This window comes from Glycine soja, chromosome 7, assembly GCF_004193775.1.
Source record: "Glycine soja cultivar W05 chromosome 7, ASM419377v2, whole genome shotgun sequence".
Taxonomy (NCBI): Eukaryota; Viridiplantae; Streptophyta; class Magnoliopsida; order Fabales; family Fabaceae; genus Glycine; species Glycine soja.
Window position 1 is genome coordinate 45,832,020 of NC_041008.1, and position 17,205 is coordinate 45,849,224.

The window sequence follows — 17,205 nt, forward strand, 5'->3', positions numbered from 1 at the left end:
TAGAGTTGGTTTCTCTGTTCAATTCATGTTCTTGCCAAATTACATGGTTCCTATCAGGGATTAATGTGTTGTGACTATTCAAAATGCTATCAATACATTAGAGACTGAGAAAATGGGAAAATGTTTAAAGTTTATTCTTAACTATTTTTTGTTCTATCTTCTCTGTCTACTTGGATTGTTTTTGAAGACTAACTTAAGAACGCTGCTCCAAACACACTAAAAAAGTTTTTTTAATATTCACTAAAATACTATACTTTTAAAAAATATTATAAGTTTTTTTATATATTTCAAACAATTAACTTGTACACGCACTAAAAGTAATTAATTTTTTATTATTTCATGGCTTTCGACACCCACCACAACTCTTGATTTTTTTCACAGTTTGCAACACCAGTGGCCTACGATAGGAAGAAAGACAACCACTTGGAAGCAATGTGTTCTTATATTAAAAAAATAAGTAGGGAAAAAAGGCCTTTAATGTTTTACCCATATCAAGTTAAGAATTATTCTTAAGCTGTTATCAATCATGGATTGTTAAGCAAAATCATGACCCAGCATCCTAAAGGATGTCTTGACTCTTAGGCAATCAATCATGCAGTGTTCGGCAAAATAGTGAGCGAGTGACCCACTAATACTAACTTTAAATAGCATCTTCCTCTAGAATCAGTTCGAGCTTAAGTGACTGAAACACCAAATCATTAAAAGAAAAAAATAAGGTTACAAAACTGGTATCTGCCATGGTGCTGAATTACAAGTGCACACACACACAGTACATCCTCTGGTTTACTTGGTTGTACTCTTTCTCTTGCACAAACTTTTTAACCATTTGACACAATTTGAGGCAGTTGCTTTGACTTTGCCGAAAGCACCCTTTGAACCTGAACTCTTGTTCTTGCCGGTTTCCTTTTGTGATATTGTGTCATCAGCTTCCATGGCACCAATACCACCAGCACCCCATTGATCAGCCCAACTTGGTGCTTCGCTTGCCATGTTTCCTGATGCCTTCTGCATAAAATAATATTATTATTAATTCAACTTTTTTAGATCAAGTCTTAAACTTTCTTTTTTGATATGAGGAGACAAATTCTCGATAAATCATTGCTACAGAACAAATCTAGGGATAAATTTGAAGTCAATTTGATCTTAGGCACACCTAGGGAAGAAATTTAAGTACTTGTCTTGAAAATATGTTACAACATCAATCGGGCACGTGATCATCAATTCGTATAAATTATTGCAAGACACATCTCATAATAAAACTATGGGGAGCTTTCAAATCTAGAAATATTTGCCAAGTGTATGCGTTGAAAACTTGAAACAGAAAAGCTTAAAAGACATATGAGTAGTACCTCCAACTCCAAGGACTGAACTGGAGTTTGATGCAGAAGATTTGAGAAGCTTGATGGAGGAGTTAAAAGGGACAGAAGGAGTGGTGAACCAAATCATATACTATATTCATATATAGAGGGCTAGCTAACTAACCATGTTAGATGGCCTGGCCTGTCTATCACCCTCCCCTGTTACATTGCTTTTTCTTTTTCTAATTTATCTTTATCTTTTTCATAATAGGACTTGACAACTCACACTCACCTATTTGTTTGAGTATTCCCATCTGATTAAGCAAACTATGTGCGGCATCTTTCCTAGTTTATTTTAATTTTAAATACTTCTATTACTATACCTTATCATATAATAGTGGATGGAAACTTTGGTTACCAATGTGAGTTGCCTTCCCCACTAAGGCTTTGTTCAGCCATTGTATGGTATGGTTGTGAGCCACTGTCTTAGAAGGCCAAGGGTATTTGTCAATTGTCATCCAACGTTGTTGGACATCAGATTAACCACTTTAACTAATGCATGGATTTGCCCGTCTCTTAATACTTTTTTGGGTTAAACAATTTTTTGATTCTTATAAAATTTCATATTTATCATTTTAGTTTTTATAATTTTTATTTTGTCTATTAGTCTTGTTTATTTTTATTCATCAAAGTTAGTCCTTAAAGGGAACTAAAAATAGGTAATTAACAAAATGAATGAAAAATTACAAGAACTAAAATCAGAAATCTAATTTTTCATAAGAATGTTTAACCAAACTTCTTAGAATGTGTTATAAACGTGTTATAATTGGAGTCATGTCAAAGACGACGCAAAATATTTAAAAATGAAGTTGCTGCCACTAGTATTTTATTTAAAGGAAAAACATTGGATTGGAAATTACTTGTGTGCATAATACATCAAGGCATCACCGACACATACATACACAATTTGAAAGAAAGAAAAAGTCGCAGGTATAAAGAAATTGAAGTCAACCGAGAAGTACTATTCACATGAAAAATATATACATTTCACTCTCTGTTAACAAAGAAATAGAAACAAAGGTGAAGGGCAAAGTATATGGTTAATAACTTAATATTGAATGATAAAAGAACCTCTGAACAAGTGTTGAGTCTGACGATATACCCTAGAGGGACAGCCAATTGTGGACTTGAACGTAGTATTTGCAGTTGCAGGAGTAGTCCGTGAGTGATAGAGAGAGGTTCGTTTTTTTTTTTTTTTTATAACTGATGTATGCAAGTCTTTTTTTATAGTAAAACTGGTTTGCAACTGATTATTCTATATTTTTCTGTGCGTGCAACTGATTTATTTTCTCATATTTTCTTCTCGGATTCTCTGCTTCTCTGTTTTTTTTTTAACCAGCATGATTTTCTGTTTTTCAAATTTTCACAAATTATACTTTTTTAAAAAAAAAATTGTATTCGGATATATTCACAAGCCGCATCAAACACTCAATTACTGTTATATCACCCATACTTTTGTGAGCAAAAAGAAAAAGAACATATATTCATCAAACTATGATTAGTGGGTGGCCTTTTATAACTTGAAGGTACAATAAACACTAGCCTAGTCTAGTATCCTGTTTTCTATCTTTAGACAACTAGTATCAACCTCCTTTATTCATTGTCTTTGCTATTAAGTTCAGAACCTGCTTTCAGAATTTCCTGAAAAACTTGTTTGAATAAACGGAAGGGAAATTGTGTGGTAGTACACTGTTGTCATCCATATATCTTTAGAAAATTGTTAGTTATTCATTTGGTTTTTTGTGTATTGTGTATGCATATGTATATTAAAAAGAAAGAAAGAAACTTATATAAACGGGAAGCAGTAAAAAATATATATATTTCTCAAAATCATCTCTAAGTCTAGCTCTTAAAAATTGACGTTCCGGGATTCAAGCGGGGACCGGTCCCTTTAATTAATTGGATCCAACCATAGGTCTGGTCTAATGCTACAATCAAAAAACTTTAAAAAGAAAAAGGATGGTTTGTCAAAAGAGAGAGTCAGAGGGGGAAAAGAATAACTCAATAAAGATTACCCTGCTGTATTTATTCAACAATAAAGTGAAGCTACGTGAAGCCTAATTCAAATTCAAATCTACTCAAATCTGCTGTATTTAGTACGGATAATTAATTAAGTACTTATCTTTACACTTTGAGAATGATAATGATTTCTTCTTGAAGATTATTACTATGTTATTGATTTTGCATTGAAACCCCTCATTGCATGTTAAAAAACGTGATAATTTCAAAGCATCAAATAGTTGATTTACTAACCCATAGGATTTTTGCAGAGGTGTAAAGTTTCATTAGGTTCACATGTAAAAAAAAAACAATTTATTTAGCAGAAAAACTTATTTGATTTTTACCATGTGTTAAATATCTTGGGTGAGCCGCAGTCACATGCCACCGGTAAGAAATGCACCCCTAAACCATACACACATGTTTTTTTTTTTTTCAAGAAGAGTTTAGATTAAGGGAAAATAATTTGATGCAAAGTTAGGAAACACTGCTAACTCCAGCAAAAAACATAGTGAAACTTATATATTGCATTTGAGAATCGAACAACTTATTTTCTATGTACCTTCTTAAACAAATATAAAAATTTCTAGAAACATCATCACGCCGGGATCATGGGTTGCTTCCCTATGCATATTGGCATTCAGCACGCTTTTTTTGCGGAGATAATGGCTGTTATAACAGCCATTGAGATGGCTAGCGGGGGTGGAAAAATCTTTGGATTGAATGTGACTCTATGTTGTTTATTCAAGCTTTCAAGAATGAAAACATGGTCACTGGGTGCATTAGAAATAGATGGAAGAATGTTGTGCAATTGACTAAGTCGATGGTTTTTTTATTGGTCACATTTACAGTGAAGGAAACACTTGTGCGTGCAGATAAGTTAGTTTCTCATGAGACTAGTATAATTGGTTTTTGCTGATGTAATTTTATCACTTGTAAATGATAGACAAACTATCTCATACTACATATTTAGGTAGAATTCTGATTACCTTTAGTCATGAAGTTAGGTTCATGCTCCCGTGTTGTTTTGTTATCTTTTCCAATGAATATAGGTTTTGTTGTTTTGGCTCAATGATTCGAATGGTACTAGATTAGTTTGGATCACCGGAACCATTAGGTCTTGGCATAGTCTTTCTTTGGCTCTAAAAAAGTTATATAAAATTTTCATGATAAAATTTTGTAAGTTGTGATTATATAAAATTTAAAATATTTTTAAGTAAACCATTTATATAAACATGACACTTTTTAAAAACAACAAAGCTCTAGCTATTTGAAGGATTTGAACAAAAATTGTCAAAAAAAAAAAAAATTGACAAAGAAATGAAATAATTTTAGGTAAATAATTATGTAGGACATTTGGACTCTTTTTGTTACTTAATCGACAATATTTTGTAATAATAATAATATTTTGTTGACATTGATATTATTTAATTTAAAATATATATTATATATTATAAATTATACATTAATTATTTAATACTATAATTTAATTATAAAAAATATTAAAATTTATATATTATGTTAATGAATCAGATAGATTTGAGACATGCCATACAATGAGTCGAATATAAGGAAAAAAAAAACTATCAAAATTGAGTTAGAAAGAAACTAAGTTAAACTTGTCCTATAAACAAGTAGTGTTTGAATAAGGAATTTTAATTGTAGAAAATTTATTTGCGTCAATTAAAATTCTTTGGATTTTAAAATTCTTTGTTTAGATAAATTTTGCTTTAAAAGAATGAATGCATGAAATGAAACAGATAAAAGAAAACAATAAGCAAAGGAATGTAGCCCTAGCTTCTAAGCACCATTTGGGTGATTCCATTAGAAGCTCCAGCGGCTTCTAAACACCTTTGTGAAACCAGCTGAGTATAAAAACTAGACGGGATATCTATGTACATATTGGAGGACGCTAAAGACACCACCATTCCAATTGGTTTACTTAGACTTTCTGACGGACTTGGATTTCTTCATTTTACGAGATTTATCATCCACACTGGTCCATGTGTATCCCGCAGGAATCGCAAAAGGGTCCGAATCCAATGCCATACATCGTTGCTTATTCGACACGCTATTATTTCGTCTCAGCCACGTCGATGAGCTCGAAGAAGAGCACCTGTTTTCTGCTTTGCTCTGTTGCTCATCTCCTCCTCTGCTTGCACTGAGGAGCAAATGCCTTGGGCTCGAGAATGGAGTGTAGAATTGCTCCAGAGGTTGCAGCTCCACGAACTTTGTGAACGTAATCACCACCCTCACCGTAGGGACCACCGGTATAGCCACCTGAACCCACTACAATTATTATTATTTTTACATCAAATCAAATCATTTTCCTACACTTGCATTGCATGCATGTGAACTTATTAGTGGTCAACCCTCCGACATTGACATGTCATCATCGTGTGGGCTCCGCCAAACCTTCTCTCCCAGGTCCAAATTCTAATCCTCAGAGTTAGTCCCACAAAAGACCAGGCCAAACAATAATAACAGACTAATAGTAAAGCCAAAATAGAATCTGATTTTTTTATTAAAAAGACTATAAGAAAAAGTTATTATTCCCATAATGCCCTTACCTTAACGGGGAATGTTCCCGGCGGGAACGTGGTAGTGAGTAACTCTCTGAGCCTCCTCACTGCTTTGACCTTATTAGCGAGTATGTCGAGTAACGGCAGAAGCTCCTCGGTCTTTAATGGAAACTGCTCCGTTAGCCACACTGACGGCCGTAAGCTTCTAACGTACTCCTTTTCCTTGGTCTGTGGCATGGTCACGCTTTGCGGTGACCTTCGCGGCTGTGGGGCCGTTACGGACGTTAGGTCGACGCTTTTCCTTCCCATTGGGACCCACTCTCTCTCTTCTCGAACGAAGCTACTGTGTCTTCTCTTGTCTGGCATTGGGAACCCGAAATTCGGATTCTCCGCAACGAGAAAACCGTCGTCGTCTTCGTCCAGTTCCAACGGCAGCACCTGCTCGCTCCCTGCCACGTCAGAATCTCCGCCGGCCACTTTCCGTGATCGGAAACTGAAAACCACGTTGTGCATTTCGTACACTTTTGCCTTCCACTCCCCCACGCTCTCTATTTTCTCTTGTCTTCGCCAATTCGTTCTGCCTACAAGCTCTGCCTTCGTCACGTCCATACCGGGACGGTACACGCTCGTCTGCGAGCAGAATCCGGCAACGTCGGACTCATTCATCGGTCCTCCGGCGTTCTCGAAGGCGTCGAAGATTTTGCGGTCGTCGCGGTTGAGGACGAGGAGCGAACCGGAGGGGACGTCGTGCGTGTGATCGACGTCGCCGAGGAAGAGGAAGCTTTGGTCGGCGCGCTGGATCTTAAGGCCGTCGAAGCCGGCGAGAGAGGTGTCAGCGCGGAGGTTGCCGTCGCGCTTCCAGATTTTGTAGGTGTCGGAGGGGGCAATCTTGCCGACGAAGGGAATGACGGAGCTCTCGAAGTGGAAGGAGATCTCCATGTAAAAGTCGCGCATGCGGCGGAGCGCGGCGATGACGCGCGGGAGGCGGCGGCGCCACTTGGACCAGGCGTTTCGGTGGTGGAGACGGAGGAGGACGAGCGCGATGTCGGAGGCGCGGCGGCATAGCGCCTCCTGCAAAGAGTTCCAGCCGGCGGAGTTCTGGAGGGAGACGTCGGCGCCGGCGGTAGCGAGGGCGCGAGCGGCGAAAAGGTCGTTAAGTCGGACGGCGAGGTGGAGAGGAGTTTCTCTATAAGGAACGTCGCGGCGGTCGAGGACGAGGGAGATCTGATCAGCGATTTTTTCTTGAGCGAGGGAATCGGATTCGGTTTGAATTAGAGAGGGATCGGGGAGACGAGGGAGTGAGGAGGTGATTCTGGAGAGGGTGGTGTGGTCGCCCAAAGCGACGGCGTAGTGAACCGGACTGTGGCCGTAATTTTCCGGTTTGATCGTCGGAGGAGTGGTGGACCTGGCCATATTCCAACCAACGCTCGCTTAGGTTTGTATGTAATGTTAAGATGGTGTATGGATTATTATGGAAAGAAGGGGTATTTCGGTCCCAACATTAATTAGATTGAATGGACCAATGAGAGAGCAGGCAGGCACGGCTTTTAGTGAAATGGACACTGTTTAAAGTGCCAAAGCCCACTGAGTCAGTCCTGTCACTTTGTCGCCTTCGCTTTATTCCCCGGGTCTTTTTTGTCATTTCCTTTTTCTTACTTTAGTAGGGTATACCGGTATATTAAAAGGACTGCTGGCATTGCGGTATGCATTAATGCTATTCATTTATGTTAATTAATTGGAATGAATGGCATCACGCCTCGCAAGGGATTAGCATTAGATGAAAAAAGAAGGTTGGAAAAGATAGAAAGAGGGTAAATATCATTTTTCTCTTCTTTTGTTTGATTGAGTCAAATTGAGGGAAAATACATATTTATAAAATTAACATAATTATTCTTAAACAAAAATGATGTATAATAAAAAACAAAGTTTAAATTAAATTCCTATAAATATGATTGTATCTTACCCTATTTTAATATCTTATTTTATCCAATGTTAATGAATAAAGAAATGCTTATTCCTCCAATTATATGTGCAGAAAAAGTCACCGAACCATACAAAAGTTGACACTTGTTAACACACATTTTAACTTCTTTTTGCCTTTCCAGACTTACCCCCTTGTTTCAAAAGACTCTCTCTGTTCTATGGGTTTTTTTTTTTTTTTTTTCTAAAAAGAAAATCACTTTTCTTCTTGAATATATAATTGACTAAGAAATATGTTCCTGGAATATCTCATTTTTATTGGTCTGCAACAAGACTTTCATGGTAATGTTGGTCTGCAAAACAAATGGTTGTGCTATTTGGTAACTTTGAAGCTGGGCAAATAAATTCTACCATATGTTATTTTTTCTCATTTGAAAAACTTAAAAGAATTGGAAGTGCTGGATAGCAAGAAGGAGGAAGAGGAAGGGGCGAGTGTTGAGGTAGCAGCGGCGGTGATGGAAGAAGGGGAAGAAGACTAAGGAGCACGGATAGAAAAAAGGGAACCAGATCTAAAAAATTTAAATAAAAATCGCTCGTAAACAAAAATCGTTTAAATTCATAATATTACCTGCGTCAGCATAATTGGACTTGGACGGAAATAATCTTATTAAATCTTAAAATAATTTAATGACCAAATTGATAATTAAGCGGTTAAAATAAGTCAATTATTTTTATTTTTCATTTTTCCCAAAAAAACATATTCCTTTCTTCTCCACACCTCAGGTAAGTATCGTTCTCTCTTTTCTCTTCCGTCAAATATTAATTTCTACTAATAGTTTGATTGTTTTACTTGAAAATGTTTTGTTTCGTCACAGACCTTAGTGATTCACTGATTCCTACTTCAAAGCTAGATTGAATTTTTTCGGTTTCTGAAAGCTAACTTTTTATCCGAAAACGTGTTTGGAGGGCATCCTACAGTGATGCTTAATAAAGTCTTAATTATTACTATTATTTTGGTTGAATTAGGATGTGGCTTCTTTATTTAGGAATTTATTTATATTGTGGTTGTCGGATTTATCCATGTCTGTGTGACCTACTGAACTACATTTTTCATTTTCTTCAAGCCATTGTTCATTATTCTGCATTGTATGTTGTAAGAATGGCCCGATCTAGGATTTCATTTTATTCTACATTTTTTTTATGCATTCTGGATGTTGCAGGTTATCTCTAAGGTCCTAAGAAATCCTCTTTCCAAAACACTGAGAAAGGTGAGGAAATGTCGGCATCATCATTGATAGAGTCTCTAGTTCTTCAACTCCATGAAATGTCGGAATCTGTCCGTCACCTCGTTCAAAATTCTTTTCATCTCCCAAGGAGATGCTTTGAAGTATATCATCATAGTTTCGACAGTGGAGTGAATGCTGCTACAGGAATCTTCATTTTGTTATATTCCTTTCATTTAGATTTTAGACCCCTTCATATTAAAAAGAATTGCAATGCAAGCTCAGTGACCAATGTAAATAATGGCTCTATTGAACTATGGCAAATAAATGAAGGACCAAGCCACACAATAATATGACTCCAGTACTTTTTTTTTTGTTCAGTTGGTATAATGATTAAGGAGATGTGTTTCTTTCTGTGATCATTTGTGTTAACCAGGACTAAAAGGAATTGAATTTCCTTATAACTGAGTTCCTTAACAGGTGGGTTGAATAGTTAGAATTTAAGTAAGATCATTTCAGATTTGTTTCCTCACTTGTTAATTATGCATTCAAAATCTTTTATTTCATCCCACAAACAACGAAAATGATGCAAGGACACTGTCAACACACGAGAATCTGCTCGTAAGTTCAAGTTCTTATTCCTATTATCAAAATTTAAAAATGTTACTAGTCTTTCTAGGGTAAATTACACTATTTCCTGAAGTTTTGTAAAATTTCGCTTGATATTCCCTCCTTTTCCTATTCTTATACTAATTTTACTTAATTGTTTTAAGAGATATTACGTTGATACCTCTTAATTATTTGAAAAATATGATATTGTGTACCTCTTAATTGTAAAATATTATAAAATATTATATTGTGTACCTCTGTAAAAAAAATGTTGTAGACGGTAAAAAAAACTATAAATTATGATCAATCTCAAGAAATTTTAGGGGATGCCACTCTAATTTACTCTACATTCTAATGATTTATTTACTTAATTCACATTTTTTTAAAGGAACTCAATTAACATTTAAAAACTTATATGGAAAGACTTCATGTTATTTAAAATTAATAAATATTTTTAACTAATTAAGAGATATCAATGTAATATTTTTTAAAGTTATCTATTTCTTATATTATTCCTGTTAAAATCTATTCAAGCTTCAATTTGCCGGTCCAATCAAAACTAAAAATAAAGTCATGTTATCCTCATCAATAAACTTGCTTCTATTCATGACATCAGCCAATTTAATATTTGATTTAAACGGTTTTTCAATTGAACAAATTGAGCCGAATAACTTTTCTATGACAACTTTTCTAAACCATCGCATACACTCACTTTTAAAACACTGCTCAGCAGGACTCAATATATGATAAACTAGTAGATTAATCATAGGTAGCATGCAGAATGAGGTTTCAATTGCGGTTTTAAGTCAACAAAAGAACCCATAAAAGCAAGAAAACAAGTTGATGACTGGTACTGATACAAAACGCACAATGATAAAATGCGAGACAACTTATTCATACAAAAGCAGCAGGACTACTTATTTCATATAAAGCTTGCTCTTCACTTCAGTTCTTCCAAGAAATCAACGTTGTCAACCAAGACCTACAAAATTGAAACAAACTTAATCATACAATCTATTATTAAAATGATAGAAAATCAACAAAAGAAAGAGGAGCTGAAACGGGCCAAATGGAACATTTTCAAAGTGTATGGCATTTCACTTTTTCGCTAACAAGTTCAGAAAGAATCATAATACCACTGATAAAAGGAAGGCAATGCTTTGTCACATAATACAACAACACACTTTTTCTACCAGAAGCTAAAATTAAACTCGAGGTTAGAAACCTGTAGGCGTTAAAGCATAGTGTAGTGTAGCTGTTCACCATTCAGTTATAAAGTAACAGAAAGTTTGGATCCACTTTTCCAGAAAAAGGTGAAGGAAGCAAAGAATTACAACTTAGAAGAATGAAAATCAACAACACATATCCTTAGACACTTCTTATTCTAAATTTAACATTTACATTCAGTGTAAGTTGCTAGTTAGAATGAATTCCATCTCCATGATTACTATAGTACAAGAATTAAAACAACACATTTTAAAAAAAAACAATTCTAGCTAAATAACTTGCACCTACAATGGGAAGTTTGTTGTTATATATTTAACAATCATAACCAACGTACATCTAGCTCTTCAGTATAGAGCAAATAGTTTTTGCTCATATCGATGTTTTTTAGGTCATGTAAGATAGAATCTAGAACCCCAGTCTCTCCCTTTTGGCCTTTTCAAACAAGCTTTATATGACAAGTATCATCAGACCCTAGGGCAAACAAGTATGTAAATGATTCTACAAGATAATTCACCAACTAGTATTAGGGGTTGGGGGTGGGAGGAGGCTTACAGTTTTCCATCCATCTGGATCTAAAAACGAAGTGGTTTTTGTATTAAGGCCAGGAATTGGCCCTGGTTGCCGAGTAATCTTCCCTCCAACCTCTTTTATGACTTGGTTAACTACCTCAGCACTCTTATATACATCATCAGTACCAATGGCAATCTGTTACACAGGGAGCATGAATTTTATCATTAAGGAGTACAGAAACTGATAAAACTCATAAAAGTGAAGAAAGCCAGTTTAGGCTTAAAGAAGGTCAGGTAATACAACCTATTAACTAACCTGTGCATAAGCATTTCCCTTAGAGTATTCAGTCACACCATAGTTATATGTCAACTCCAACACAGTTGTCTCGTGCTCCTCTCCATACCCGAGCATAGCTATAGTGTACTGTAGAACATGGAACATGTTGCTAGTTACTATAATGGCTTACACATGAAAATGTTCCAGCTAGTAAGTATAATGCTAAGATATAGGTGAGAAGAAATTCCACCTTGTACTCAGGCTTATCAACCTTCCTCACCACCTTCATGCCCAAAGCCTGAGCAAATATGATCCCATAAGAAAATTGCCTCATGGTTAAGTAATGCATTTGGTTTAACAAAAATTTAAATCATAATTCATCAAATGTAGTTTTGTGATTCTATTTTGTGCAGCAAAGCAAAAACTACCAATTCCTACTCCGGATCCTTTTTTTGGTATGCAATCCAATTTTTTCCATGCAAAATAATCAAATTTCTTGCCACCAATTGTAAACCACGACAATGCAGTTAGCTGATCTTCCAGTCTTGTAACCCACTGACAAAACTCATCATTTCTATAAAGAAAAGGTTAAATGGATAAGAAGAGTACAGGGAAAAGTTCACACTTCAGAAAAGAATTTCCATGGAACTAACAGAGAGCCATAACTTGTTTTGGTCTAAAACTTTAAATAAGAATGCTTCACTTGGATGCTGATACTGAATGCTGCTGATTGAATACAGTTATAGAGCATACACACACTTTAGAATTATTCCCCTGCTTCAGTCCATGTGGCATGGGCCTATAATAGTTTTTTAGCTTATGCACACAAAAGCAGAAAAATTCATGGAAAATTTCTCAAAGTCACAGAAGCCTGAAACAGTTTTGACTGCAGCAACAAAACTGGATTACATATAAGAAAGAAAAAAAAAAAAGCAGAGAGAGACTTGGATTGTCACCTTTTCATAAAACTTAATTGAGCGCTCTAAATCACCAACACGAAGCATTACTTGACAAAATGGGTCATGGACTGTAGGTCTTTGGATAAGTCCAAAAGTATAACCATCAGGATCCTTAACAAAGGCGATAACAGTAGTTCCACCTTGAACTGGACCAGGTTCCCTTGTGATGTTTCCACCCTTGGCCCTGATGTGCTCAACCAATTTATAAATCTAAAAATTGAAACAATAAACAGTTCATTTTAATCACTGTGTAACATTAAATAGATTGCTCGAGCTTTTGTAAAGATGGACTTTTGTCTTACGTCCTGAGTTGCAATTGCAAAATGTCCAAAGCCATCGCCAATGTCATACGAGGTAACCCCATAATCTGACAATAATAAGATAATATATTTAAATAGTTAGAAGAATATAAAAAATCCATGTTTGCTTTGCAATATATGTAGTACAACACAAAGAAATAGTAGTATCAAGCAATTGATCAAAACTTTATCATTGTACTAAAAAACTACACACAATCAGAGAACCACGGTTTGCATGAACACATATGCAACAAGGACAAGATTAGTAGAGTAACATACTATATGTTAATTCAACAACAAAATGGGATTCTTCAGGGCCAAATCCAAGAAAAGCATTAGCATATTTCTCCTCTGGGATATCTCTTTGCCTCAAAAGCTTCATTCCTAAACATTCTGTGTAAAATCTGAAAGAACCGTGAGGAAATTTTAAGCACCAAATTAAACTCAGAGAATGTAATAATTATAACAAAAACCCATGTCACAAAAAAGCCAACTTGATGGTGCGATCAAGGTCACCAACACGGTAGACGACATGAAGCATTCGTTTCTTATCTTGCTTTGACCATTCCAACAAGTCAGCCATATTTAGTTCCTGCTTCTGCAACACAGGCCATAAACAACATCTCACAGTACATAAAAACTACTACTATAACAAAAACTAGCAAATTAAACACCACCATTCTGCATCAACAAAAATTAAACAGATGTATAGGATTTAATTATTAAGCAAACATAATTTCAGCATCATTAGCAAGCAAAAATGTCACACAAGAAGCTAGAAAAGCTCAATAACGGGTTCAGAACGGGTTGTTTTAAGGCTTAAACAAGATGCAAAGTGGTGGAGTACCAAGCTTATGGCATTGGTAGAAGCATAACACGAAAATCAACAGTAAACTGAAGCCTCCAGGGTTCAGAAATTATGAAGAAAATGTCATGTTTAGATGATTGGGGTTCAAAAGAATTAAACCAAACAAACAACACAATAATAAAAAAAACATTCATTCCTATAACTACAAGCGAAGCATGTAATTTCAGCTCCAACACAAACTATCATCAAAGAAATGTCTGAGAAATTTGAGAGGTGACTAACCGGAAGACAGATCTGTGTCGGTGTCTGTGACTAGAGCATGCGAAACGCGTGTATATATTATTCACACAAACAACTCTTATATGCTATTTAATTTTTAGTGTATAGGATAAAAAAAAAAATCATACTCAAAGAATCATTATTCTCAATAATCATAAATCCAGAAAATTATGTTTCATGATAATGAAAAAAATTATTTAGTTAATTATTGAAAAAATTTAGATAAATTTCTTAAAAATAAAAAAGTTATGTTATATTTTTAACGTTTATTTTTATTATTAATTTTACTATCATTAGTGTACACTTTGGTATTTCTCTATATATAGTGATACATATATATACTAATACAGACTTTTTCACTTCACACGCTTATCGGATGAGTTTAGTTGTAAAAAAATAGGTGAGAGAAAAAGATAAATTTTTTAAAATATATGAGTTTCATGCCTTTACAGTTCATCACCTATTATTTTTTATTCTCTTTCATTCTACAGTTACTGAAATGAGATATTATGATAAATGTGTGTGTCAGCGATTGTGTGTTTCATACTTTCATCGAATAATGTATGTGACTTTTTTCATTGAATACGTTTTTTTATATAGTATTTATATATTCAGTAAAAAAAATAGTATTTATATATTGATTATTTTTTACAGCATTTTATGTATTGATTTATTGAAAGCTTGATACAATGATTTATTAAATTATAAAATATGAATTTATAAACGAGAAAAGAAAAAAAAAAATTGTACGGTCCATCCAAAGCAAAAAGGAGTCCATGATTGGAATAGTGGGAGATACATGATTTTGATTTTGAACGCAAAGAGATATTTCAAGAAATGACTAATATATTCATTCTATTAATAAGAATTTAGTGTATCATAAGAAAAATTATTTTTTGTATTGATTCCTTTGGATGGGTAAAAAACATCTCTTGAATGAGTTATTCAACTCTATGAATAAAAAAATCACTCTTTAATTCTCTTTTTTTTTATGAAGAAAATGAATCTATTTATTCAAGTATCATGTAAAAAAAGGATCTTGTTCATATGGCATTATTGCCTTGCCAAAGCACAATTTTGCGAAAATCAAGGAGAGAGAAAAAAAATAGTTGTCGAGCTTTTTTTGTTGCTTTGTGTTTTGGAGTGTTTCCAATAAAAGTGTGATCCGAATCTCTTCCATATCGAACGACAGTGTTTTTCCAGGCTTGTTTTACCAAATAGGGGCATTCAAAAAAATATCAATCAATACTTTTTAAATTTAGTCTATTTTATTACTTAAAAGTGTGAGACGAAGTGTGAAACGCTGATTTGTGACACTTTGTTAACAATTAAACACGATGCTAAATTTAAGTTTTGGTTTATTTAGTTAGAATGTCACTTAAATGACTTAATATTAATTTGATAGAAGAACATGATGCATGTTCAATTTGGACCATTTTTTTTACTTATTCTTCACAACTTTCATGTCTTTGTTTTGAGAAGACATTATTATATTATGGATTGTAAAATTGAAAGTTTCATTTATTTTTTAAATATTCACTTTTAAGTTATGTTTGAGATGATATTTTAGTTAATTTTTAATTTTTTTATTGATTAAAAATTTATTGACTGTTCAATAAATTTTTACTGTTTTTAAACGTTAACTTTTAATTTTTTTATTTTCTTCCATTTTTGTCTTTAATATATTTATTTAATTTTTTTTATTTTTCTATCTTTTATATTTTCCAGATACTTCGTTCAACACTTCATTTTACTAAATACTTATTATTTAAACGACTTTCGTGTCTTTGTATTGGAAAAATTATTGTACATTTCATGGATTGTGAAACTGAAAGTTTCATTTTTATTTATTAGGATGATCACTTTTAATTTACTTATATCGATATCGATTTGATACAAGGACACGATCCATGTTTAATATGGATAATTTTTTACTTATTCTTCACAACCTTCATTTCATTGTCATTGTACTCCTCGTGAATTGTAACATTGGTAGTTTTGTTTATTTATTAGGATGTTCACTTTTAAATGACTTATATCAATATTAATTTTATACAAAGACGTGGTCTATGTTCAATATGTGGCATTTTGGAATTGTTTTTTTATGGCTTCCATGTCTTTACGGCTTGAATTGTTTGTAGAGGATAATCTCATACCACATGAATTAAACAATAAAGTTGAAGAAGGATAAAAAAATTAATGAGTATCAAAGCTTAAATTTGAGACTCATACGAATAAACATATTATATATTTAAGATAAATTGTGAATTTGTAAAGTTCTTTCCAGTATTTAATGCTAGACAAACAAGTTTTTATCGTAACTAGATACAATTTTTTTTATTACAATGGGCTTTCATTTTTTAATGGATTTAAAAAAAATCAAAATTATGGATTCTCGTGGACTGCATATTTAGTTTAGGCTTTTTCTAATTACACCCACGTTTTTCCTAAGTACACCCCATACCTCATACCCCAGCCCATTATTCATTTTTCTTAAAGAATTACACCCTTTCTTAAAGAAGTACACTCATATGAATAGACATATTACATGTACCTATCTTTGAAAATAGGTATACATTTTTTTAATAAAATATCACTTAAGAATTAAAATGGTTGGCAATAAATAAAAAAAGATAATAAACATTTATCTTATATTCATGTTTGTTAATGTTATTTTTATCATATCATTAATTTTCTTTAAATTTTATCTAAAATCTTAATTTCATCTTGTTTTTATTATTCTTTGAGCCCTAATTTTAAACTATCTTCACCATATATTCATTATATAATACTTCATTTTCATCATTTTTATATAATATTTTGTGTTTTTCTTCATGTGACAATGCATTTTAAGGTATGTTCATTACTAACTTCATGTGGCACTGAATTTGATGTAAAGTTGGATTAGAAAATGAATTAATGCACTTAAAGAAAAGAAACCATTGTTAAAAGCCTTGGTTTGTAATTAAGGCATATAATATATGAAGTTGGTGATAAACATAACTTGAAATGTAGTGTTACATGAAGAAACACAAAAAATTACATAATGATGATGAAAATGCATTATTATATAATGAATATATGGTGAAGATAGTTTAAAATTAGGGTTTAAAGAATAATAAAGATAGTATGAAAATAAGATTTTAGATAAGATTTAAAGAAAACTAATAATATGATAAAAATAAGACTAATAAACATAAGTATAAGATACGCATTT

At 33.5% G+C, this 17,205-nt stretch overlaps 2 protein-coding genes and 2 long non-coding RNA genes across 5 annotated transcripts; 1 reads left to right on the top strand and 3 right to left on the bottom strand.

The window, feature by feature from the left end:
• Positions 1-600: 600 nt before the first annotated feature.
• On the bottom strand, positions 601-1,631 carry LOC114420175. The gene is made up of 2 exons (XR_003668357.1): positions 1,350-1,631; positions 601-1,005 (listed from the first exon to the last, which is right to left on the bottom strand). It is a non-coding gene; the product is annotated as an uncharacterized LOC114420175 (long non-coding RNA).
• A 3,448-nt stretch (positions 1,632-5,079) lies between these two features.
• Positions 5,080-7,356, bottom strand: LOC114420173 (ankyrin repeat domain-containing protein 13C-like). Of its 2 annotated transcripts, none has more exons than XM_028386057.1 (2): positions 5,927-7,356; positions 5,080-5,645 (listed from the first exon to the last, which is right to left on the bottom strand). In XM_028386057.1, exons 1-2 carry the CDS (start codon positions 7,289-7,291, stop codon positions 5,295-5,297), a joined length of 1,716 nt encoding a protein of 571 aa, XP_028241858.1. In that variant the 5' UTR covers positions 7,292-7,356; the 3' UTR covers positions 5,080-5,294. The 2 variants fall into 2 exon arrangements, with proteins under 2 accessions (XP_028241858.1, XP_028241859.1); XM_028386058.1 differs by having other exon boundaries at positions 5,080-5,636; positions 5,927-7,354.
• Positions 7,357-8,127: 771 nt separating this feature from the next.
• On the top strand, positions 8,128-9,401 carry LOC114420176. Its single transcript, XR_003668358.1, has 2 exons — positions 8,128-8,581; positions 9,019-9,401. It is a non-coding gene; the product is annotated as an uncharacterized LOC114420176 (long non-coding RNA).
• A 958-nt stretch (positions 9,402-10,359) lies between these two features.
• On the bottom strand, positions 10,360-14,088 carry LOC114420177 (lactoylglutathione lyase GLX1-like). Its single transcript, XM_028386062.1, has 9 exons — positions 13,992-14,088; positions 13,396-13,499; positions 13,181-13,305; positions 12,905-12,969; positions 12,600-12,812; positions 11,894-11,941; positions 11,683-11,790; positions 11,410-11,562; positions 10,360-10,612 (listed from the first exon to the last, which is right to left on the bottom strand). The coding sequence occupies exons 2-9, from the start codon at positions 13,482-13,484 to the stop codon at positions 10,571-10,573; spliced, it is 843 nt and encodes a 280-aa protein (XP_028241863.1). The 5' UTR covers positions 13,485-13,499; positions 13,992-14,088; the 3' UTR covers positions 10,360-10,570.
• Positions 14,089-17,205: the final 3,117 nt, after the last annotated feature.

Excerpts from the sequence above, each read along its gene's own strand:
- LOC114420177 (XM_028386062.1), bottom strand. The coding sequence starts at position 13,484 with ATGGCTGACTTGTTGGAATGGTCAAAGCAAGATAAGAAACGAATGCTT. Across the intron at positions 11,563-11,682 it reads AGGGAAATGCTTATGCACAG|ATTGCCATTGGTACTGATGA; the intron begins GTTAGTTAATAG and ends CCTGTGTAACAG. Across the intron at positions 10,613-11,409 it reads ATCCAGATGGATGGAAAACT|GTCTTGGTTGACAACGTTGA; the intron begins GTAAGCCTCCTC and ends TCAATTTTGTAG.
- LOC114420173 (XM_028386057.1), bottom strand. The coding sequence starts at position 7,291 with ATGGCCAGGTCCACCACTCCTCCGACGATCAAACCGGAAAATTACGGC. Across the intron at positions 5,646-5,926 it reads CGGGAACATTCCCCGTTAAG|TGGGTTCAGGTGGCTATACC; the intron begins GTAAGGGCATTA and ends TAATAATTGTAG.